Raw genomic sequence first — 26452 nt, 5'->3', positions numbered from 1 at the left:
ATAAATATCTTTAAAATAATATATAGGTTTATTATTATTATTAACACTAACAATTCATTGATTGTAAATTAATTTGTTTTCATTAATACAATTCTTTATTAATTATAGTTATATTTGTTAATATGTTCTTTAAATAATATAATAATAATAATAATAATACTAAAAATATAGTTTTTATAAGAATGTAGCTTCTTTATTAAAACATTTTCTTCATATGTGTAGTTAAATATAACTAAAAGCCAAAAATATATCATTTTAAAATCTTTATATAAATAAGTATACAAATAATTAATTACAATGTTGTTATGGTAAAATAAATGTATATTATTTATAGTTGCATTATTATTATTAATAACAGTAATAAAGTTAATAGTTATAAGTATTTATATTTATAAATACAATTATTTATTACTACAGTTATATTTGCTAAAATGAATATGTAGTTATATTAATATTAATACTACTACTACTAATAATAATAATATAGCTGTATAATAATAAAATAATAATAATATATAGGTATGTTAGTTATAAGAGTGTATGTGTGTGTGTATATATATTAATTCTAAAACTATTCTGTTGTTTAATATTGTTATTTGCATAGTGTCCCTGTATACTGATATAAGTGTGTGTGTGTGTGTGTTTAGGGTCCAGGCCACGTGTAACTGTTTACAAGGCGTCCCTTCCGAGCCCGTGAGCTTCACCACGCTGAGCTGTGAGCCCGACACACCCAGCGCTCCACGCAAAGCCAGCGGCACCAAGAGCAGCCTCGTCCTGCAGTGGAAGGTGCGTGCACACACACACACACACACACTCGCTTACTAAACACTGACATTAAGTGCAGAACACTCACAACAATACCTCTTCCTAGGCGCCGTGTGACAATGGCTCCAAAATCCAGAACTATATTCTTCAGTGGGATGAGGCAAGTTATCCCTGCTTTATTTCCATGACAATTAAACATGATGCAGTTTAATCTCATTACTGTAATGTGAACAAATAGTATTTATACATTACCGTTTGTTGTACTAAATTTAAACACATTTTTTAATAGACTCATTACGGCATGGAGAACTAGGGGGGAAATGTGTAATCTATCAAAACAACTAGCCACTATGACACTTTTTTTTTTAATAATGTTCCGAAAAATTGACTTTGTATGCAAAACGTAGTTCCTGTAAGACATGTTCCTGGATCTACATATGTTGTCGATCCGGGAACAACATATATGATGTGTGAGTAACACTGATGTAGAAGCACATCACCACCAATTGTAAGCCTAAACTTGACATAAACTGTAAACAAATCTGATTGGTTGGGTTATCACACTGCTGTTGAATAAAGAGCTAACTAACGCTGTGCTGTGTGAACAGGGGAAGGGGACGTCTGTGTTTGAGCAGTGCTACTACGGCCCTCAGAAGCAGTACAGACTCAGCAAACTCTCCACAGCTTCCAGATATTCCTTTCGGCTGGCAGCCAAAAACGACATGGGCGTCAGGTGTGTATCAGTCGGGATGCTCCCGAGGGAGGAGAGCGTAAACATCGTGTCATACAGTGATGAAGTGCTAAATGCGAATGGCAGATTAAATAGAAGGAATCATTATTGTTACACATTATTTGGTGACACTTTATTTTCCAGTGTCCTTGTCACACACGTTACATGTACTTACCATAGTAATAACAGTAAATTAATCCTAATCGTACCCTAACCCTATAGTAAGTATGCAGTTGCTTAATATTACTCGATACTTAAATATATAATTACATTGTAGCAATGACACCTCAAAATAAAGTGTAATCCATTAGTGTAATTATACAATTTAGTACTGAGTAATATTGACTACATGTACTTGCTATAGGGTTATGGTAATTTGCATGTAGTTATGCATCATTTAAAGTTATTTACGCAACGTGTAACTGTAAAATAAAGTGTTAGCGTTATTTCTGTCTTGGTTTACCTGTGTTTTCCTCTTTGGGAAGTGAGTTCAGTGAAGTGGTCCACATCATGACGTCGTGCAGCGTTCCGGCCCCGCCCTTAAGCCCGGAGTTGGTTCAGCCCGGGGTCACATGGCTCTGTGTGCGCTGGCAACGGCCGGCCGGCTCGCCCAAAGAGGACGACATCGGCTACGTGTTGGAGATGGAAGAGGAGGGCTCAGTGAGTGAGAGATTCACACACACTTTCACAGACCTCACACACGCACACACACCAAGCCAGCATGAAACGGAAGTTGCAATACGAAGCCCTGCACTCAGATGGTATGATCCTCCATGTTGGCATTGACAATGTGGCAGATATTATTTTTGTCATAACACTTTACAAAAAGGTTCATTAGTGAACTTCATTAATTAGCATGAACTAATAATGAACTGCATTTATACAGCATTTAGTAATCTCATTAGAATCTAGTTAACATTAGTCACTAGAATCTAGTTATTAGAATCTTGTTAATATTAATTATTAGAATCTAGTTAACATTAGTCATTAGAATCTAGTTAACATTAGTCATTAGAATCTAGTTAACATTAGTCATTATAATCTAGTTAACATTAGTCATTAGAATCTAGTTAACATTTAGTCATTAGAATCTAGTTAACATTAGTTATTAGAATCTAGTTAACATTAGTCATTAGAATCTAGTTAACATTAGTCATTAGAATCTAGTTAACATTTAGTCATTAGAATCTAGTTAACATTAGTCATTAGAATCTAGTTAACATTTAGTCATTAGAATCTAGTTAACATTAGTCATTAGAATCTAGTTAACATTAGTCATTAGAATCTAGTTAACATTAGTCATTAGAATCTAGTTAACATTTAGTCATTAGAATCTAGTTAACATTAGTTATTAGAATCTAGTTAACATTAGTCATTAGAATCTAGTTAACATTAGTCATTAGAATCTAGTTAACATTTAGTCATTAGAATCTAGTTAACATTAGTCATTAGAATCTAGTTAACATTAGTCATTAGAATCTAGTTAACATTAGTCATTAGAATCTAGTTAACATTTAGTCATTAGAATCTAGTTAACATTAGTCATTAGAATCTAGTTAACATTAGTCATTAGAATCTAGTTAACATTAGTCACTAGAATCTAGTTATTAGAATCTTGTTAATATTATTTATTAGAATCTAGTTAACATTAGTCATTAGAATCTAGTTAATGTTAGTCATTAGAATCTAGTTAACATTAGTCATTAGAATATAGTTAACATTAGTCATTAGAATCTAGTTAACATTAGTCATTAGAATCTAGTTAACATTAGTCATTAGAATCTAGTTAACATTTAGTCATTAGAATCTAGTTAACATTAGTCATTAGAATCTAGTTAACATTAGTCATTTGAATCTAGTTAACATTAGTCATTATAATCTAGTTAACATTAGTCATTAGAATCTAGTTAACATTTAGTCATTAGAATCTAGTTAACATTAGTCATTAGAATCTAGTTAACATTTAGTCATTAGAATCTAGTTAACATTAGTCATTAGAATCTAGTTAACATTAGTCATTAGAATCTAGTTAACATTAGTCATTAGAATCTAGTTAACATTTAGTCATTAGAATCTAGTTAACATTAGTCATTAGAATCTAGTTAACATTAGTCATTAGAATCTAGTTAACATTAGTCATTAGAATCTAGTTAACATTTAGTCATTAGAATCTAGTTAACATTAGCCACTAGAATCTAGTTAACATTAGTCATTATAATCTAGTCAACATTAGTTATTAGAATCTAGTTAACATTAGTCATTAGAATCTAGTTATTAGAATCTAGTTAACATTATCTAGTTATTAGAATGTAGTTAACATTAGTCATTAGAGTCTAGTTAACATTAGTCATTTGAATCTAGTTAACATTAGTCATTAGAATCTAGTTAACATTTAGTTATTAGAATCTAGTTAACATTAGTCATTAGAATCTAGTTAACATTAGTCATTAGAATCTAGTTAACATTAGTTATTAGAATCTAGTTAACATTAGTCATTAGAATCTAGAATCTAGTTAACATTAGTTATTAGAATCTAGTTAACATTAGTCACTTGAATCTAGAATCTAGTTAACATTAGTCACTAGAATCTAGTTAACATTAGTCATTAGAATCTACTTAACATTAGTCATTAGAATCTAGTTAACATTAGTTATTAGAATCTAGTTAACATTAGTCATTAGAATCTAGAATCTAGTTAACATTAGTTATTAGAATCTAGTTAACATTAGTCACTTGAATCTAGAATCTAGTTAACATTAGTCACTAGAATCTAGTTAACATTAGTCATTTGAATCTAGTTAACATTAGTTATTAGAATCTAGTTAAATTTAGTTAATGCACTGTGAACTAGCATGAACAAACAGTGAATGACTGTATTTTCACTAACCAACGTTAACGAAGATTAATAAATACTGTAATAAATGTGTAACTCGTGGTTAGTTCATGTTAGTGAATACGTTGTGAACCTTAATAGCCGCATTTCCACTGCCGGGCTAGGGCTGGCGTCGTACAAATCCTTGACAGACCAGTACAGGCGATTCTCCATTTCAAGCAGTGATTTGTTTTTTTTTTTGTTTTGTTTTTTTGCGCGATATTGCTTCAGATATGGCCCGGCAGTGGAAACGCGGCTATTGTAACGTTTTACCTTTTTGTCTACATGTCTCAGAAAAGATAAGCATAATAACATTATAATTATTGTTTAATTTCTTTTTGACCATGAAAAAATAATACATAATTGTTTTAGTAATTGAATTAAAAAGCAATTAAATGCATTGTATTTAATTACGTTTCAAATATTTATTGTCATTTTATGACTAAAACTGATACAGTAAGTTGTTTTGAGGGAAAAAATGGCACCAAACGTGTATTCATGTTCATAAACTCTGGAGTGACTTGGCTTCATACGTTTTGAAATAAAAGGCCTTTATTTGACTATATTGATGTGATGTGTTGACTATATTGATGTGATGTGTGACGAACAGCGATCTAGTGAAGTGTGTGAGGACTGTCCCTACACACTCCAGGGTTTTCATGCGTCACTGTGGGTCACTGTGTGTGATTGTGTTGTCATGAATGTGTTGCACAGGGTTACGGGTTCCAGGCCAGTTACGATGGAGACGAGCTGTCACACACCGTCAGAAACCTCCACAGGAGCACCACGTACCGCTTCAGGGTGAGAAACACACACACACACACACTGGCGGCTTGCCTTCATGACTATACTGGGTGTGTGAATCCTTCATTGTCTGCTTATTTTGTTTTATTTAGTTTTTTTTTGTGTTAGCTTTTTGTTACTTTTGTTTGTCTTTCTTTGTTTGTTTGCTTTTTAGTTCTTTTTATTAGTGTTTTTTGCTTGTTTTTCTCGTTCTTTTTTGTTTGTTTTTTTGTTTGTTTTTTCTGTTTTTGTCTGTTAGTTCTTTCGTTTGTGATTTGAATCTCTTTTTTTGTACATTTTTGTCCTTCATTCTTTTCATGCTGTCTTTCATTTATGATCTCTTTGTCTTTTCTTGTTTTATTTTTGATTCGCTTTTTTCTTCATTTTAAGTATTTTTTTCTTTTCCGTTTGTTCGTTCTTTGTCAGTCTTTTACTGCTCTACCCTTTGTTTTCTTTCTTTCATTATCAGTTTATTTTCTTCCATTTTTGTTGTCTTCCTTGCCTTTCCTTTCACTGTGTTTGCTCATTTCATTTTTATTTGTTCTTGATTTTTTTTATTTTAATCTTTGTTTGTGACCCCCTTTCTTTCTTTCTTTCTTTCTTTCTTTCTTTCGTTCTTTCTTTCTTTATTTCGTTCTTTCTTTCTTTCTTTCTTTCTTTCTTTCTTTCTTTCTGTCTTTCTTGTGTTGTTTTTTGTCTGTTAGTTCTTTTATTTCAATTTCTTTTCGTTTTTTCGTTTGTTAGTACAGTCTTTGTCCTTCATTCTTTCCTTGCTGTCTCTCAATTATTTTCTTTCTCTTTCAGTCTTTATTTGTACATGAAGTATTTTCTTTCAGTATCAGTTTCTTTTGTTTCGTTCTTTGTCGTCTTGCTTGCTCTATCCTCCTTTTGTTTTTACCTCATTTCATATTTTATTTGTTTTAGTTCTTGCTGTTTTTCTTTTGTCCGTTCCATCTTCAGTGTGTTTGTCCTTTCCTCTGTCGTTTGGTGGTTTGTTCTTGTTTGGTTTCCAGTGGCCGTGAGATGAAGCAGATGGTGTGCTGATGCGATCGGTCACTCTTCTCTGATGTCGTTAGGGATGCGCTGATCATAATCTCGTTTCCAAAAACAAAAGTGTATTATTAATGCGATCAGAACGGCTGCATGTGTCCTGATGAGAGGAGCTGATTACCTGCCGAGAGCTCACATCCACAATTACTGTGACAGATGACATCACAACACCACCGTTTATTTCCCCACCGCGAAACGCTTCCTCATCCTGCACTTTTGTCAGGGGGGGGGGGGGGGGGACTCTTTCTGAGTGAGATAAACTCGGTGGATAATGTAAAGGCTTTTAAAAGGCCCTAGAGATCTGCGTTTCCTCCGCACATAGTGTTTGTGTGAGTCATAATGAAGCCTATTATTAGGAGCAGTGAGTGACCCCACACAAACACTCTGCCTAATTTTTCCTTTTTCCTCATTGCAGGTGGTGGCCTATAACGCGGAAGGGAAGAGTAACCCCAGCGCTGTGTCAGAGTTCACCACGGCCCCTGATAGGCCGAGCTGCCCCTGCAGACTCGCTGTGAAGGGCAAACCTCACCCGACCAGTTTCCGCCTGACCTGGGGTCAGTTCAGCATGTCACGATCGCACAAAGATTGATCCTTGACAGGAAAACAAAACAATCTTAACATCATCTTTAATTTAGGGCCAATCCCAATTCTACCCCTTACCCCTTCACTTTCTTCTAGCCCTACCCCTTCGCCTTCCCCTTGACCCTTGAAACAGAGTGGCAATGTGTAGGGGTGAAAATATTCCCCTAAGAAATGGGACACCACTACGCCTCCGTTAAACGTCATTTTATAAGTCGTTGCTAGTGCCTACGTCACAGGAAATGCGCCGATGTTTATCACAACTTCCAAGATGCCGTTGACAGCTTCAGCAATTACATTCACCAGTTGACAGACATGAAAATATGTCGCGGGACTATCGTTAGCAAACTACAGTAATTTTAGCGATTTTTTTTTTATTTTATTTTTTTATTTTTTTTATTTATTTTTTTTTACAAACGTTTCTGTGGAGAAACTGACCGTAAATATGAACACAATATTGAATGTAACATAAAGCAAATCATTATTTGTCGTTACAATACTTATTAAAGCCACAAATACTTACATTTATGGGTCTCCTTTTTCGCTTGGGCAGCCATTTTGTGTCTGTAGCCTGGGTTAGCAGTGACACTTCTCATACCCCTTCGTTTGAAGTGTGCTCCAGAAAAATCTTCGTTTGAAGGGCTATCTGGCCCTTCCCCCTAGCCCTCCCCCTCCAACCAAAAGAGAATTGGGACAGCCCTACCCCTTCACGTGGACGCGCAAAACGGAGGGGAAGGGGAAAGTGAAGGGGTAGAATTGGGATTGGCCCTTAGTCCTCGCACAATGCGAGTAAATCATGCTATGCTAGGCGAAATTTTCATGCTAGGCAACAAAAAAATGGTGAAATTAAAATGTTAAAACGGACCGAAATCCACAATGTACCTCAGTATCAAGAACTAGCTGAGGTTGCTAATGCCAAAGACTGTAGATATGGGGAAGATGGGGAAAAGTGCAACTGTCAATATGGTGGAGTAAGCCCCGCCTTCTAAATAAGAGCCAATCGCTGATTGGTAAAGTCATCGCATCACTGCAGCTGTTGTCAGAAGCTCCGGTTCCCATAGAAACAGTCAGATACGCTTCCACTGTGTATTAGCTCGATCCAGCCTGTAAAATGTTGTTTTCTGTCATGAGCGTTTAGAAAGTAAATGTATTAGACACTCAGATAACTCCTGAAATTTAATCTAAACCGTTTTGGAGAATTTGGTGTATCCCCATTCAAAAAGATGAGGGCTGCACTTGCATGCCCGAGAGGCGTTTCAAAGATGGCCGCCGGCTGAAATGACTTGTTTTAAAGGGACTTTGCTGATACTAAGGATGTTTTTTTATGGTTTCCTCTCAGAGCCTCCCAAAGACAATGGCGGCTCAGATGTGACGAAGTATGTGGTGGAGCTGTCTGAAGGGTTATGCGGTACGTTCCTCTTAGGTTTTCTGCTGTGCTTCCTGGCATTATTGCGGTTATTTCATTGATTTTGTGTGTGTGTGTGTTTTCAGGATCTTCTTGGAATCAGGTGTACAGCGGTTCGGCAATGGAGTGTGTTTGTGACGGTCTGAGCCCAGGATGTTCATACCAGGCTAGAGTCCACTGCATCAGTGCGGGAGGCGAGAGCCCGGTACGTCACACAAATCGTCCTAAATCGTTTTGAATAGTGATGACTCATCGCTCATATCGCCTATACAAAATATTGGCTAATGAAATGCTCTCTAGAATGAGAGTGTCCCACCGCTCCAACACTGAGCTTTATAGTGCTAGCAGTGTTATAGGGCCGTCAACGGTCCAAAATAAGAGTTTGTGTTTACATAATGTGCACTGTGTAGTATTATTTTGTATATATAAGTACACATACATGCATGTATATATTTAAAATTTGTCATACATCTCAAATATATACATGCATGTGTGTGTATTTATATATACAAAATAATTATTCACAGTACACGCGTCTATTATGTAAACAAACTTTTATTTTGCGTCATGTCTGTTAGAAAGTCCCTTGTTTTCTTTAGTGTAATTTTAATAAAGCACTTATTGTGGATATATTCATATATTAAAGTTTAAATTTCTACTAAATGCAACTATCTGATAGGATTTTAGTATCTTTATATATATATATATATATATATATATATATATATATATATATATATATATATATAACTCTAATGTTATGTATTTAACGTTATGTATTTATTTATGTATTTGTACACATTGATGTTACACTACACATCAAAATAAGTGTAATTCTTTATAGCATTACAAAATATTGAGGGTAAAACTTCATTACATTTTATCTGCAAGTACAGTGGTTAAAAAAGTGCATGCTTTTAATATTTGAAGTAGTCTCGATCATAGACAAATAACCACGCATTAAGAATTCATGTTTGAAAAGAGTTTCGGGATGTTCCAACTAACAATGCTAACTATCTCAAGTCACTATTCACACACACACACACACACACACACACACACACACACACACACACACACACACATATATATATATATACAAGTGCTTTAAAAAGATTAAAATATTTAATCGCGATTAATCACATTGATGTTATAGTTAACTCGCGATTAATCACAATTAATCGCATATTTTTATCTATTCTAAATGTCACTTGATTTCTTTTTCTCACATTTTTTCTCATTTTAATGCTCTTATCAGCATGCAAAAGTGGATTGGCTTGTTTTGTGCAAATGTTTTTTTATTGAAAACAACATTAGCATACAGTGTTTAATTTCACACTAACATTCTCACTTGGAGCAAATAATCTCACACACAATGTAACTGTCCATCAATAAAAGGGTGAAAGAAATACTGACGAGGTGCTGATATTGACAAAGGGGTGGATAATTCGCATCATCTGTGTGTGTGTGTGTGTGTGTGTGTGTGTGCTTGGCCATCATCAAGTAGTATTTCAGCTGGGTAAAAAGTGACAGTGACGAGTGCTGCCTTTTATCCAAAGTTGAACATTTTTCAACTCCCAGCGACCAGTAAAAACGCCGGGCGCTCGGCGCTTCAGTGTGAAAAAAACGGCCAGCGCCTCGGTACGCTCATGGCGTTTAAAAAAACGCGGCGCTCCCATTGAAAACAATTGAAAACATACGCCGGGCGCGTGGAAAAACGCTTTGGTGGACACACGGCCTAAAAGTAAACTTTCCATTCAGAATCCTATTGGCATCCATTTCGGCGTCTCGCGCTCGTCATCCACTCAAAACGTAACGTTAACCAACTATTTGGCCGGCTCGCAAGCCGAATCAAGTGTGTTTGGCGTGCCTGTCATTTTGTTTCTGGTCTAGCTAGATCCGCTTGAGTTTTGGTCAACGAAGCAACAAAACGTCCTCACGCGGCGCAAGCCAATGAAATGAATGGGTTTCATAGCGCCGCGCATGCCGCGTCCTGTTGCAATAGTATGTGAAAAAAACTACAAAGTTTGCTAGGACAAAAAGACCATTAATCGCGCGGAAAAAAAATTACACCGTTAAAATGGGTTTGCGTTAATGCCGTTAATAACGCATTAAACTGACAGCCCTATATATATATATATATATATATATATATATATATATATTTTAGGGCTGTCAGTTAAACCCGTTATTAACGGAGTTAACGCAAAGCCACACACACACACAGATTACTTGCTCCAAGTGAGAACATTAGTGTGAAATTGAACACAGAATATGTCAATGTTGTTTTCAATAAAAAACATTTTCACAAAACAAGCCGATCCACTTTTCCATAAGAGCATTAAAATGAGAACAAATAATGGAACAAAAAGAAATCAAAAGACATTTAGAATAGATAAAAATGTACGAATAATCGCGAGTTGACTATGACGTAAATGCAATTAATCGCGATTAAATATTTTAATCGTTTGACAGCACTAATATATATAGTCGCAAAATATTTTGTTGCAAATAAAGTGTCCAACTCTTTTAGTCTTGTCTATGCTAATTTTATTGCTAACGATTAATGCACTTTAAATGCACATAATTCAATTTTTAGCACACACACACATTGTAAACTTCGTCCACTCTGTTGAACTATCACACAGCTTTTTACCGATTCATCTGAAAACATGCTAAGTTGAGCGCTGGATGTCATGTTGATATTGTTCATAGACACATGTGCGTAGTCCATATGCCCAAACACACTGAAGATGTTCCAGTATCACTGCAAACCCCAAACACACGCACAGACGCATTGACATCATCACCACAGAGTGCTTTTGGCGAGCGGCTGGTGGTAATTTCCCTCCTCCGTCTTCTGCGCCCAGCTGGAATGGCGTTGTTGGCGGTTTACAGATGTATATCTGCATGCGGGACGTGCCATCGCACGGCTATGACTCACGTTGGCAGCCGCTGGGTTTCGCGTGTTAATTTGAGAGGATGCTCACACGGCGTTGCCCACACACACACACACTCTTCTCATCTGGGAGGGGGAACACCATTAAAGCGGATCCAGGTTCTCCAGTCTTTCTGATTTCTCACGCTTTTGTTGTTTTCAGTTGACGGAGGCCTTGCAGGTCCAAACGCCGCCTGTTCCTCCCGGCCCGTGTCAGCCGCCCAGGGTCGTGGGCAAACCCAAAGCCAGAGAGGTGCAGATACGATGGGGTAAGTGTGGCCTTTGTGTGTGTGCTTAATAGTTGCATATAAACAATGTATTTGGGGCTAATCGGGGGTGGCTTGAGTGGTGTATTTCACACCACAAGTGTTAAAGGTACTTTTAAATGCACGCCATTACAATATTGCGTTACGTCTGAAAAAGTAACTAATTGCATTACTCGTACAAGTAATTAGTTACTTGTAACGCAAGTTATGTAATCAGATTACTTTTATCTTGTAATGCATTACCCCAACACTGTACACTCCTGTTTATAAGTTTAGAATATGTTTTCATGTTTATAAATGAAGTCTCTAATGCTCATCAATGCTGCATTTATTTGATCACAAATATAGTAAAGAATGTGCAAGCTTGGTTTTGTAATTGCGACTTTTTATTTCATAATTGTGTGTGGGTTGGGGAGGGGAGTTATGATTATTATGAAAAATCTGGATTATGAGACAAGTTGAAATTAACTTTTATAATGTTTATGTGGTGGCAGAAGCAAGCTTCCATTAAAAAAAAAAAACAGTAACAATGTGAAATGTTTAATAATTTTAACCTGTTAATTGTCACCCCCTTTTTTTGAATATACATAAAAATGCACATTTCGAACTTAAATGGCTGTAATTCAAGTATGCTTTGGAATATAGACGTAAGGTTAGTCTCATTTTAAAAAAGATATTTGGCAGATTTTTGTAGAAGTGAAATAAATTAAGAATGTGAAACAGAAAAAAATGTTAAAGAAGTTTGAGTTTATAAAAAATGATTCGTTTTTTATTTAAAATATATATTTTTCAAAACCTGGGCGACTCTAAAAAAATCAAAGCTCAAAATCTGAATAGGTTGTGTTTAAATTTTTTGGTTGATATCTGAAAAAAAAAAGAGCTTTTAGTGAGATTTTGTTTGGGCGCAGTACCAAACTTTTTCACTAGGGCTCAACCAGATTTCGTTACTGCCCATATAAGGGCGCCTCCATTTCCATAAGAGTTTTGAGTGATATGAACCATTCAGACCTTTTTTTTTCTAAAATAATTGAATGGATGCTATCTTGTGAACTCTTGGCATGAAAACGAACTGAGGTTTCTACCCTTCTTCCATGATTTTTCATGTTTATCATAATTTCAAAATAAAGGTCTGAACACGCCTTAGGAGTATGAAAATATTTTTGTTGCAAATTGATCAATTACGGTTGCTCTTATTTTGAAAATCAGTCACCAAATATGGAAACTAGAGATTGTAATCTTTCAAATGATATGTAGTTTGTCAAAAGTTGTGCTGCTGTAATATTTATTTCGCAAAAAAAATTTCAGGATATTTATTTTTAATTTAATTTGTCGTGTAAAAATGTAAAATGTCACTTTTGATCGATCTAAGTGTCCTTGCTGAACACGTACGTGTGTGTTAGAGAGAGGATGATGCATCTAAACGCCTTCTCCCATTGCGTCTGTTAGCGCCCCCTCTGGTGGATGGAGGAAGTGCAGTGTCTTCGTACAGCGTGGACATGTTGGCTCCGCAGGGGGAGGAGAGCAGGGAAGTGTACCAGGGCTGTGAGCTGGACTGCACAGTGGGCAGTTTGCTGCCCGGCAGGACCTACGCCTTCCGGATCAGAGCTGCCAACAAGGCTGGGGTGAGCGCAAGCTTACACACGCCACATAGTTGCTAATAATCCGTTCTTTTCATGAAATGCGCCACATGCAGTTTTACGTCAGCTAGCAAGTTGTTTCATATCTTGTTTGCGTTGAACAGTACGGGCCTTTCTCGGAGCGCTCTGAGGTCACGACGGGTCCGGGGGCCCCTGAGACGTGTCGGGCCCCTCATGTCACCTGTAAATCACCCACGTGTGCTGTGGTCAGCTGGGAGGTGAGCATATCCCATGATTCAAAGTGTTGTTACTGTGTCAAGCAACTCTTTAGTAGCTTTGAGAGTTCAGATTCATTTTAGCAAATAATTTTGCTGTGAGTGAATAACAATTACCGTTAACTAAAAACATAAAAAAAAAACATTAATTGATGAAGTAAACAAAAACTAAAACTTAATATATCTACATCTACACATTTTTAGAAAATAACAAACTAAACTATTACATAAGCACACCCAAATAACAGAATAATTCAAATGAATACAAAATTAGATAAAATACAAAATTTAAAATATGAATAAAAACGTAATGATATTAAAATAACACGACTACATCAGGATTTAATTCGAGTGATTTCAGTGTTTAATTTAAGTTGTAGCATATTTCATCAATATAAATTTTTTCAAATATTTTGCAGTTTGTTTTTGGCTGTGAGCTTTTATTTACATAATATCATAGATGAAAATAACTATTCCCCACTTAATTATTTTTGTAGTGCTTCTATTGCTTTTTGGTGCGTTATATTTTTATTTGTTTCATTTTGTTTGCCGTTTTTGTTTTTTATTTGTTTGCACCTGTTTTTAGTTTTTATTCTTGTTTATTGCTTAGTGTGTTGTGTTTGTGTCCTCACACGTGTTTGTGTTCGCCCCGCAGGCCCCGGTCTGTAACGGAGCAGCGGTCTCAGAGTACCGCCTGGAGTGGGGGGCGGCCGAGGGCAGTATGCAGCTGTGTTACACTGGTGCTGCACTGTCCCATGAGATGAGGGGGCTGCTGCCCGCCACCAACTACTTCTGCAGAGTCCAGGTGAGAAGCCAACTTCACAATACATGCTTATGCTTATTTCTGCCAAAATAGTGTGTTTGAGCTGCTGATGGCAAGATCGGATGCAACGAATCAGGAAATAGCTGTCTGGTGGCTGATTATGCTTTTACTTCCTGTAAGTGCAAAACAATCAGCTTGATGATTCATAAACATTAGATGACTGGGCAAGTGCCAACTTTACATTGTCAGCGCCACCCAGTGGTTGACAGAGACAAATATAGATTTTTTTTTTTTTTGTGGGCTTTAAGAAATAGCTCTTTATTACTGTATCGAGGGCTGTTGTCTACTAATTTTTGGCTGAAATTTTGTTCCGTGGAACAATCTGTAACTATAAAAAAAATATGCTCAATCCCGGACTGTTACTTCAGATTCACAAGAGCGATACATGTCTAATTCAGTCTTAGGACCTGAGTTTGAAATCGTGTGTCGTTTCAATAATTAGAATCAGTTAATACATTTGTTTTCAGTGCATTTACTGTTGCATGTTAGTCTAGTATATTTAGTCTTGATGGGTTTTCTGCTGACTCTGCTAGAATGCACAAGGTTAAAGATTAAAGGTGCATTTGATGTTCTTGTCAGGCCTGTTCAAACTAGTCACTCGCTGACTGTGTGATTGAGTTTGCTTGTTTTGTTTTTGCTTTGTTTTGTTTTTGCTTTTTATTTAGCTTTTTGTTTTCTTGTACTTGCTTTTGGTTTTGTTTTTGCTTTTTATTTTGCTTTTACTTTTGTTTTCTTGTGTTTGCTTTTTGTTTTGTTTTCTTGTATTTGCTTTTTGTTTTGCTTTTTATTTAAGTTTTACTTTTGTTTTCTTGTATTTGCTTTTTGTTTAGTTTTCTAACATTTAGCTGGGTCTTTGCATGAACTGCAGGTTAAAGATGAAAGGTTTATTTGATGTTTGTGTCAGGCCTGTTGAAAGTGTGATTTATGCCTCTAAGTTTTTTGTATTTGCTTTTTGTTTTCTTATTTTATTTATTTTTTTTGCTTTGTTCAATTAATTTTTGCATTTGCTTTTTGCTTTTTATTTAGCGTTTACTTTATTTATTTACTTTATTTTTATTTAGCGTTACTTTTTTGTATTTGCTGTTTGTTTAGTTGTCTTGTATTTGCCGTTTGTTTAGTTGTCTCGTATTTGCCGTTTGTTTAGTTGTCGTGTATTTGCCGTTTGTTTAGTTGTCTTGTATTTGCCGTTTGTTTAGTTGTCTCGTATTTGCCGTTTGTTTAGTTGTCTTGTATTTGCCGTTTGTTTAGTTGTCTTGTATTTGCCGTTTGTTTAGTTGTCGTGTATTTGCCGTTTGTTTAGTTGTCTTGTATTTGCCGTTTGTTTAGTTGTCTTGTATTTGCCGTTTGTTTAGTTGTCTTGTATTTGCCGTTTGTTTAGTTTGTCTCGTATTTGCCGTTTGTTTAGTTGTCTCGTATTTGCCGTTTGTTTAGTTGTCTTGTATTTGCCGTTTGTTTAGTTGTTGTGTATTTGCCGTTTGTTTAGTTGTCTTGTATTTGCTGTTTGTTTAGTTGTCTCGTATTTGCCGTTTGTTTAATTGTCTCGTATTTGTTGTCTGTTTAGTTGTCTCGTATTTGCCGTTTGTTTAGTTGTCTTGTATTTGCCGTTTGTTTAGTTGTCTCGTATTTGCCGTTTGTTTAGTTGTCTTGTATTTGCCGTTTGTTTAGTTGTCTTGTATTTGCCGTTTGTTTAGTTTGTCTCGTATTTGCCGTTTGTTTAGTTGTCTCGTATTTGCCGTTTGTTTAGTTGTCTTGTATTTGCCGTTTGTTTAGTTGTCGTGTATTTGCCGTTTGTTTAGTTGTCTTGTATTTGCTGTTTGTTTAGTTGTCTCGTATTTGCCGTTTGTTTAATTGTCTCGTATTTGTTGTCTGTTTAGTTGTCTCGTATTTGCCGTTTGTTTAGTTGTCTTGTATTTGCCGTTTGTTTAGTTGTCTCGTATTTGCCGTTTGTTTAGTTGTCTTGTATTTGCCGTTTGTTTAGTTGTCTCGTATTTGCCGTTTGTTTAGTTGTCTCGTATTTGCCGTTTGTTTAGTTGTCTCTTATTTGCCGTTTGTTTAGTTGTCTTGTATTTGCCGTTTGTTTAGTTTTCTTGTATTTGCCGTTTGTTTAGTTTTCTTGTATTTGCCGTTTGTTTAGTTGTCTCGTATTTGCCGTTTGTTTAGTTGTCTCGTATTTGCCGTTTGTTTAGTTGTCTCGTATTTGCCGTTTGTTTAGTTGTCGTGTATTTGCCGTTTGTTTAGTTGTCTTGTATTTGCCGTTTGTTTAGTTTGTCTCGTATTTGCCGTTTGTTTAGTTGTCTCGTATTTGCCGTTTGTTTAGTTGTCTCGTATTTGCCGTTTGTTTAGTTGTCGTGTATTTGCCGTTTGTTTAGTTGTCTTGTATTTGCCGTTTGTTTAGTTGTCTCGTATTTGCCGTTTGTTTAGTTTTCTTGTATTTGCCGTTTGTTTAGTTTTCTTGCATTTGCCGTTTGTTTAGTTGTCTCGTATTTGCCGTTTGTTTAGTTGTCTCGTATTTGCCGTTTGTTTAGTTGTCGTGTATTTGCCGTTTGTTTAGTTGTCTTGTATTTGCCGTTTGTTTAGTTGTCTTGTATTTGCTGTTTGTTTAGTTGTCTCGTATTTGCCGTTTGTTTAATTGTCTTGTATTTGCCGTTTGTTTAGTTGTCTTGTATTTGCCATTTGTTTAGTTGTCTTGTATTTGCCGTTTGTTTAGTTGTCTTGTATTTGCCGTTTGTTTAGTTGTCTTGTATTTGCTGTTTGTTTAGTTCTCGTGTATTTGCTGTTTGTTTAGTTGTCTCGTATTTGCCGTTTAGTTGTCTCGTATTTGCCGTTTGTTTAGTTGTCTCGTATTTGCCGTTTGTTTAGTTGTCTTGTATTTGCCGTTTGGTTAGTTGTCTTGTATTTGCTGTTTGTTTAGTTCTCGTGTATTTGCTGTTTGTTTAGTTGTCTCGTATTTGCCGTTTAGTTGTCTCGTATTTGCCGTTTGTTTAGTTGTCTCGTATTTGCCGTTTGTTTAGTTGTCTCGTATTTGCCGTTTGTTTAGTTGTCTCGTATTTGCCGTTTGTTTAGTTCTCGTGTATTTGCTGTTTGTTTAGTTGTCTCGTATTTGCCGTTTAGTTGTCTCGTATTTGCCGTTTGTTTAGTTGTCTCGTATTTGCCGTTTGTTTAGTTGTCTCGTATTTGCCGTTTGTTTAGTTGTCTCGTATTTGCCGTTTGTTTAGTTGTCTCGTATTTGCCGTTTGTTTAGTTGTCTCGTATTTGCCGTTTGTTTAGTTGTCTCGTATTTGCCGTTTGTTTAGTTGTCTCGTATTTGCCGTTTGTTTAGTTGTCTCGTATTTGCCGTTTGTTTAGTTGTCTTGTATTTGCCGTTTGTTTAGTTGTCTCGTATTTGCCGTTTGTTTAGTTGTCGTGTATTTGCCGTTTGTTTAGTTGTCGTGTATTTGCCGTTTGTTTAGTTGTCTTGTATTTGCCGTTTGTTTAGTTGTCTTGTATTTGCCGTTTGTTTAGTTGTCTCATATTTGCCGTTTGTTTAGTTGTCTCGTATTTGTTGTCTGTTTAGTTGTCTTGTATTTGCTGTTTGTTTAGTTGTCTCGTATTTGCCGTTTGTTTAGTTGTCTCGTATTTGCCGTTTGTTTAATTGTCTCGTATCTGCCGTTTGTTTAGTTGTCTCGTATTTGCCGTTTGTTTAATTGTCTCGTATTTGCCGTTTGTTTAGTTTTCGTGTATTTGCTGTTTGTTGAGTTGTCTTGTATTTGATTTTTGTTTTCTTGTCTTTGCTTTTTGTTTAGTTTTCTTGTATTTGCTTTTTGTTTTGCTTTTTATTTAGCTTTTAAATTTTTCTTGTATTTGCTTTTTGTTTAGTTTTCTAACACCTTTACTGTGTGTTTGCAGGCGGTGAATGTCGCGGGTGTGGGGCTCTTCAGCGACGCTGTGCTCTGCCAGACGCCCTGCTCTGTGCCAGCGACGGTCAGCAGTGTCCACGCTCTCCGCGAGTCCGAGATGAGAGTGGAGTGCAGGACTGCGGAGAGGGGCGAGGAGGAGGAGGAGGAAGAGGAGGATGAAGAGGATGAAGAGGCCACTCCTCTCCTCTACTCTCCGTCCACCTGCCTCGGGCTGCGCTGGGAGGCGCCGTGCGATCACGGGTCAGAGATCACGTCTTACCTGATTGACCTGGGAGAGAAACAACCCATCCTTACAGGGCCCGTAACCAAATACATCATCCAGAACCTGCAGCCCGACACCACCTACAGGTACAACGGCACAAAACACTGGCAACAGCAAACTCACAGTGGGACCAGTATAGTCTGTTTTTGCGAATGTATGAACGATTCGGTATAAATCTTGATATATATTGTTATTGTGAAGTTAATTTCTCATGTTGTGATATAACATTTTGGTCATATCGCCCACCTATAATATATATATATATATATATATATATATATATATACTATTGGTAAATAAACAGCACTCCTGCTCGTGTGATATTGGTAAACTATGTCATAGGATACAAATATAAGATAAAACCCCATAGAGGGGCATATTTTGTTAACTGCATTTTATAGGCTTCTACATTAATTACATAACTGCATGCAGTGTAACATGACATACAGGTCTGTGGGCGGTGCTTTAAAAGCGTTAATAATTTTAAGTTTACCATGTTTTTTTCATAATTAATCACACCAAATAAATGTGTTAAACCAACAGCTCTCATTTTAAAATATAATTTATTCCTGTGATCAAAGCTGAATTTTCAGCATCATCAGTCATCAGTGTCACATGATCTTTCAGAAATCATTCTAATATGATGATTTGATGCTCAAGAAACATTTCTTATCATTATCAATGTTGAAAACTGTTGGTTTAACTGCTTAATACTTTTGTGAAAATCGAGATATGCTAAACATTAAACAGTTTGGGGTACAAATTGATATTTGTATTCACCAAGAATGCATTACATCGTAAAAACTTTTGGACTTTTTATTCATTGATTATCATGGATTTTACAAAAATATTAAGCAGCAAAAACTCTTTCTCATTTATAATAATAACAAATGTTGATTTCTGAAGGATAATGAGACACAGAAGACTGGAGTAATGATGCTGAAAATTCATCAGGAATACATTACATTTAAAATTGTAGAAATATTTCACATCATTGCCGTCTGATGGATTTTTTTTTTTTTATCAAATAAATGCAGCCCTGGTGGGCATATTTTCTTTAAAAAAAAAAAAATCATTATTCCAAGCTATAATAAGCCCAGCTGTGCCTGACTGAATCTGGTGTGTGTGTTTGAAGGATACGGATCCAGGCTCTGAATAGTCTGGGTGCAGGACCCTTTAGTCACACCTTTAAACTGAAGACCAAGCCACTGCCACCCCTCCCTCCCCGTCTGGAGTGCACCGCCTCCAGCCACCAGACCCTCAGGCTCAAGTGGGGCGACGGCCCGGCCAAGGCCCAACCCACCGATTCCCTACAGTACCATCTCCAAATGGAGGACAGAAATGGGAGGTCAGTTGCTGCATAATTGTTGCCTTTGTTAAAATCAGCCAATTATACATTAACATTCAAAAGATTGGAGTCCGTAATATTGGGGTTGAGGCGATGTCACTTCTTATGTCTTGAAATTATTTAAATTGGTATCCCCAAGTTAGCGTTTTTTGCAATGGGAGAGATTTTTGCCACAAATTATGCCAACTTATTTGTGTGTATTTTTTAGCATTATGTATTTAATAGATATGTAACTAATTTTCAGATATATGGAGGATCTTGATGCTCAAGACATTTTGTGAACAATTTTACTTTGAAAGTGAATTCTTCATGAGAACATTTTCCGAATATGTGGAAACTGATTAGGATTAGGGCGGTCTAAATTACTGAAAATTACTTAAATATTACTAATTCAATTCAAATTTACACATAATTTTAGTTAGGGAGAACAGCTTTGGCTTGTCTCCTGATACTTAATTCTTTGAAATTGGAATATCTGAAGAACAAATCATGTTGAAACTAGAGATGTATCTCATGTTGTTGTTTTTGTTTTTTTATCAACTCAATTGCATTGAACATTCCTGTCTGAGTGCCATAAATATTCCTTTTCTGTAGTTTGCATGCCTGTAACTCTAAAAGTATTACAGATATCTTAATATCCTTCTAGATTCTCATTCTTAATACACTTTTCTTTTGGAATCTTTATTTTCAAGATCCTATAAAGTTCAGTCCCATAGATATGAGGAGCTCAAAGCAGCTCCATGTTCAAATTGTCGAATTTTACCAATGTTCAATGATTGACACAGCTGGTTGCATCTGAAGAGGAATATCTGAAGAATAAATACATTTTTAAACTAGAAATGGATCTTGTTTCCCTCAATTAAATGAATACCAAAGTACCAAAAATCCACTGAAAATGGTCAAGGCACATTAACACGCTCTCTCACGTGTATAATAATCTATATTTGAATCAGTTTTAGAGATATTTAGAAGTTGGTGTTTTGTTGAAGCTACCAAGAGTCCAAATACGCTGTATCATAAGGACAAAAGTTTCATAACAACGAGAATATGAAAGTACATTTAGATATCTTTAACACTTCTTGAATTAAACTTCAGAAAATTGTTTGTTTTCGGATATCAGAGAGGTGTGTTGTATTCAATTGTTGAGAAAAACCAGGATACATTTGGTTCTTGATCATCGAAAATGGGTCAAATTCAAGGATATTAAGATATATTGAATAATTTTAGAGTTACAGGCATGACAACTCGTGGAGCCGGAATTGAACCATCGAGGGCCTTTTAGAATAAAGACACTAAAAAGGAATATTTAAGAACCAGAATATAAAAGGATTTTAAGATATCTTTAATACTTTATGAGTTACAGGTATGCAAACCTGGGGCAAAAAAAACACAAGAAGCGCTTTTTGACATATTTGAACAGTAACCGTTGGCATATAATGCAACAAAGATTGCTAAACTCAACAGATTTAACTAATAGACCTACAGTCCCAATCTCTCTAGTGTCAATTGGCTCCAAATCTCAACTCCCTCATCATCTACAAAATAGTGGATTCCTAAGTAAATATACATCTGTGACATTTAATATTTTTTGGCTTGGTTACGACTTTGACACGTTAATCTTCTCTATTTCTGCCATGTTTCAACTGGAAAGGCTCACGAAAGCATTCAAAAGCAACTAAAACTCTAAAAACACAAAATCTATTAAAAAAGAAAAACGGTTTCTCTAAATCGTAATCGTATTTTACAGTATTACTGTTTTTACTGTAGATCGCATATTCTAAAAAAAAACCTTACAGATTTACATATTTATTTCTAGATTTGAAACTCGCTCAGATTTGTGTATGTACAAGTCAAGTCTCTCATTTATTCTAGGATTGTAATATCGTGTGTTTCGTGACTTTATAGAGTTCAGCCTTATGACATTGTCTCTGGTTCTCTCTCTCTCTTAACGTCTCTTTCTGAAGGTTTATATCCTTGTATAAAGGACCTTGTCACACTCACAAAGTGCAGAGGCTAAATGAGTCTACCTCGTACGCGTTCCGCATCCAGGCCTTTAACGAGGCGGGCGAGGGGCCCTTCTCCACTGTTTACACCTTCACCACCCCCCTCTCCCCACCGGCACCCCTGAAAGGTACCGAAACACACGCGACACACAAACTTCCTTTTTTTTTTTTTTTTGCTTGTTTTTAAACACTCAAGTTTGGGTTACCTCATGTATCTCACAAAACCTGTCATGAACATCATCAGGTCATGTTTGCCCTTAATATCAAATGGTGTGTGTGTGAAATACAAGTACAAGTTGCCTAATTACTGTGTGTACTTGTTGGTTATTGGTTTTATTTAAGTGATTTTTTTTTATTTGTTGGTGGTGCGTATCATCATAACACAAGGAAAAAAAAGTATTTGTAAAACAATGTCTGTTAAAGAAAATATTTGTTTAATGTATTAAATTATTTGAATGGGAAGATTCCACATTTTTGCATGGGTTTGTTCTCATCATCCATGCGTCTCCCTTTAGCTCCTCGCGTGGAGCGCGTGGACGAGTCGTGCGAGGTGAGCTGGGAGACACTGCCACCTATGAAGGGAGATCCAGTCATCTACTGTTTGCAAAGCATGCAGGGAAATTCTGAGTTCAAACAGGTACCTACACCACACCATCACCTCCATGAACAATTTTCAGTAGCTCACCAAACACCAAAAATGCTCAATGCAGCATCTCAATCTCTGCACGAAGTGTCTCAAATGTCGGTCTCCACTTCACGGCGCTCGGCAGACAGCAGGTGTTGAGTCCAGGAATATTATTATAGCATAATGGCGATCAAGTGCTCATTACTGGACGGCTTAGTGACGGTTATTACACATAATGTTAGGGCCAGATCAAATCTAGCCACTGAAATTTGTGCCTTGATTGTACATGATCTATATTCTGACATCGTGTTGCGACAATGGCCTTCATAACCTCGGATTAGCAACGCCATCATGAAAGTTAAGAAGCACCTAAGTACAGAATAGAATTAGTAGGGTTGATGTTTAAAGGGTTCGATCACCCAAAAATGAAAAATCTGTCATTACTTGCTTGTCGTTCCAATGTTCCAATGTCCCGTACGATGTTCGTTCGTCTTTGCAACACAAGTTAAGGTCTTTTTGGTGAAATCTGAGAGCTTTCTGTCCCTCAATGGACAGCTAACGCAACTACCATGTTTCAAAAAGTTCATAAAGAGATTGTGAAACCAATCCATGAATCGAGTGGTTTAGTCCAAATTTTCTCAAGAGACGCTTTATATGATGAACTGATGAATGTTTGTATGTGAATAAAAGCCTAAATTCATTGATTCTGCGAGAACCAATGAGGTTCTTTGTCGTGTGTTACGTAGCAACCAATGAGGTTCATTCTCGTGTGTTACGAAGCATGTTTGAGCTTTTGCGAGAACGAATGAGGTTCTTTGTCGTGTGTTACGTAGCAACCAATGATGTTCATTCTCGTGTTACGAAGCACGTTGGAGCTTCTGCGAGAACCAATGAGATTCATTCTCGTGTTACGAAGCAACCAATGAGATTCATTCTCGTGTGTTACGAAGCAATCAATGAGGTTCATTCTCGTGTGTTACGAAGCAACCAATGAGGTTCATTCTCGTGTGTTACGAAGCACGTTTGAGCTTCTGCGAGAACCAATGAGGTTCATTCTCGTGTGTTACGAAGCAACCAATGAGGTTCATTCTCGTGTGTTACGAAGCACGTTTGAGCTTCTGCGAGAACCAATGAGATTCATTCTCGTGTGTTACGAAGCAACCAATGAGGTTCATTCTCGTGTGTTACGAAGCACGTTTGAGCTTCGGCGAGAACCAATGAGATTCATTCTCGTGTGTTACGAAGCAACCAATGAGGTTCATTCTCGTGTGTTACGAAGCAACCAATGAGGTTCATTCTCGTGTGTTACGAAGCAACCAATGAGGTTCATTCTCGTGTGTTACGAAGCAACCAATGAGGTTCATTCTCGTGTGTTACGAAGCACGTTTGAGCTTCTGCAAGAGCCAATGAGGTTCATTGTTGTGTTACGAAGCACGTTTGAGCTTCTGCAAGAGCCAATGAGGTTCATTTTCGTGTGTTACGAAGCACGTTTGAGCTTCTGCGAGAACCAATGAGGTTCATTCTCGTGTGTTACGAAGCAACCAATGAGGTTCATTCTCGTGTGTTACGAAGCACGTTTGAGCTTCTGCGAGAACCAATGAGATTCATTCTCGTGTGTTACGAAGCAACCAATGAGGTTCATTCTCGTGTGTTACGAAGCACGTTTGAGCTTCGGCGAGAACCAATGAGATTCATTCTCGTGTGTTACGAAGCAACCAATGAGGTTCATTCTCGTGTGTTACGAAGCAACCAATGAGGTTCATTCTCGTGTGTTACGAAGCAACCAATGAGGTTAATTCTCGTGTGTTACGAAGCACGTTTGAGCTTCTGCAAGAGCCAATGAGGTTTATTCTCGTGTGTTACGAAGCGTGTTTGAGCTTCTGCGAGAACCAGTGAGATTAATTTCTGTGTTACGAAGCAACCAATGAGATTCATTCTCGTGTTACGAAGCAACCAATGAGATTCATTCTCGTGTGTTACGAAGCAACCAATGAGGTTCATTCTCGTGTGTTACGAAGCAACCAATGAGGTTCATTCTCGTGTGTTACGAAGCAACCAATGAGATTCATTCTCGTGTGTTACGAAGCAACCAATGAGGTTCTTTCTCGTGTGTTACGAAGCAACCAATGAGGTTCATTCTCTTCTGTTACGAAGCAACCAATGAGGTTCATTCTCGTGTTTTACGAAGCACGTTTGAGCTTCGGCGAGAACCAATGAGATTCATTCTCGTGTGTTACGAAGCAACCAATGAGATTCATTCTCGTGTGTTACGATGCAACCAATGAGGTTCTTTCTCGTGTGTTACGAAGCAACCAATGAGGTTCATTCTCTTCTGTTACGAAGCAACCAATGAGGTTCATTCTCGTGTTTTACGAAGCACGTTTGAGCTTCGGCGAGAACCAATGAGATTCATTCTCGTGTGTTACGAAGCAACCAATGAGATTCATTCTCGTGTGTTACGATGCAACCAATGAGGTTCATTCTCGTGTGTTACGAAGCACGTTTGAGCTTCGGCGAGAACCAATGAGATTCATTCTCGTGTGTTACGAAGCAACCAATGAGGTTCATTCTCAAGTGTTACGAAGCAACCGATGAGGTTCATTCTCGTGTGTTACAAAGCAACCAATGAGGTTCATTCTCGTGTGTCACGAAGCAACCAATGAGGTTCATTCTCGTGTGTTACGAAGCAACCAATGAGGTTCATTCTCGTGTGTCACGAAGCAACCAATGAGGTTCATTCTCGTGTGTTACGAAGCAACCAATGAGATTCATCCTTGTGTGTTATGAAGCACGTTTGAGCTTCTGCAAGAGCCAATGAGGTTCATTGTTGTGTTACGCAGCATGTTTGAGCTTCAGCAAGAGCCAATGAGGATCATTCTTGTGTGTTACGAAGCGTGTTTGAGCTTCTGCGAGAACCAATGAGATTAATTTCTGTGTTACGAAGCACGTTTGAGCTTCGACGAGAACCAATGAGATTCATTCTCGTGTGTTACGAAGCAACCAATGAGGTTCATTCTCGTGTGTCACGAAGCAACCAATGAGGTTCATTCTCGTGTGTTACGAAGCAACCAATGAGATTCATCCTCGTGTGTTACGAAGCACGTTTGAGCTTCTGCAAGAGCCAATGAGGTTCATTGTTGTGTTACGCAGCATGTTTGAGCTTCAGCAAGAGCCAATGAGGTTCATTCTCGTGTGTTACGAAGCGTGTTTGAGCTTCTGCGAGAACCAATGAGATTAATTTCTGTGTTACGAAGCACGTTTGAGCTTCTGCGAGAACCAATGAGGTTAATTTCTGTGTGTTACTAAGCACATTAGTACATAATGTTACATAATGTACAAAAACAGATACGATTTGACAGATTTAAAATTTGGTCTGTAACTTCCACAAATCATATTGCTTCAGACAACAGATAATACTACAAAAAAATAAATAAGTAAAAGTTACTTAAACATTCTGCAAAATATCTCCTTTTCTCCATCTCAATCATATGGTTTTGAAAAGACATGGGTAATAAATTAATAGAAATAGAAAACCATCCCTTCAAATGTGGGTCCTAAGGGGCCCGCTGGAGAGCCGGGTAAATGCATCACCGAGATGTCTAAATTTGCAGTATTGAATTTAATTGTCACTGGAAAAACTGTGTGTCAGACGAGACCCGACAGATCTGAGTGATTTAAGTTGAGAGCACTCTAGCGAGAGCACCTGCGCTGGCGGCCTGTGAGTGACTGTAGAAATGAGCGTAGTGGAAGGGTAAAGCAGTCTCACTGGCTCTGACTCATCGCCGCCTGCTGTGGGAGACTGCAGGCTGATGAGAGGCTTGTCTGTGTGTGTTGATGCAGCCCACACACACGTGCACGACTTCTAATGCATATATTCATGTTCCTCAGGCGTGTTATTTCTCTCTCTACACATCTGCATCTTTAAAATAGACTTAATCAGTTCTTTTCTTCTTTGTATAATGACACGAATCCAGTGCTAAATATTGGTCTAGATAATGATTACTGGTCTATTCAAAAATACGCAAATTTTAGGTCTTAGTAAAGCATGATGCTTTTTCGATTGAGAATTGGATCTAAGTATGTGACAATACTTCTATTAAATACACCATACCTCTATTAGATACAAAAATGCCTTACTATTTTAAATACAGAAAATATGATTGTTGTTATTATGTTATATGCATGCACTACATAACACAAATTTGAGGTCAGTTGTATAAGAAATGTATTAAATACACATTAGAATGATTTCTAA

At 37.0% G+C, this 26452-nt stretch overlaps 1 protein-coding gene across 5 annotated transcripts in view; it reads left to right on the top strand.

Annotated features, from left to right (window-relative positions):
• The window catches only part of fndc3a (fibronectin type III domain containing 3A), a 107816-nt gene that overhangs the window by 78204 nt on the left and 3160 nt on the right, over positions 1-26452 (top strand). For all 5 annotated transcript variants that reach the window (XM_039660054.2, XM_039660051.2, XM_039660055.2 and 2 more), the window contains 16 exons: positions 648-786; positions 872-925; positions 1374-1498; positions 1981-2155; positions 5082-5168; positions 6616-6754; positions 8119-8187; positions 8271-8389; positions 11286-11391; positions 12835-13010; positions 13130-13243; positions 13896-14045; positions 17949-18307; positions 19357-19569; positions 21534-21700; positions 22088-22209. In XM_039660054.2, coding sequence (XP_039515988.2) covers positions 648-786; positions 872-925; positions 1374-1498; positions 1981-2155; positions 5082-5168; positions 6616-6754; positions 8119-8187; positions 8271-8389; positions 11286-11391; positions 12835-13010; positions 13130-13243; positions 13896-14045; positions 17949-18307; positions 19357-19569; positions 21534-21700; positions 22088-22209 — 2314 coding nt within the window. The remainder of the gene's footprint in view (positions 1-647; positions 787-871; positions 926-1373; positions 1499-1980; positions 2156-5081; positions 5169-6615; positions 6755-8118; positions 8188-8270; positions 8390-11285; positions 11392-12834; positions 13011-13129; positions 13244-13895; positions 14046-17948; positions 18308-19356; positions 19570-21533; positions 21701-22087; positions 22210-26452) is intronic.

The sequence above is a fragment of the Pimephales promelas genome, chromosome 16 (assembly GCF_988280905.1).
Source record: "Pimephales promelas chromosome 16, fPimPro1.hap1.1, whole genome shotgun sequence".
Lineage (NCBI taxonomy): Eukaryota > Metazoa > Chordata > Actinopteri > Cypriniformes > Leuciscidae > Pimephales > Pimephales promelas.
This window is presented reverse-complemented; position numbering and strand designations above follow the sequence as displayed.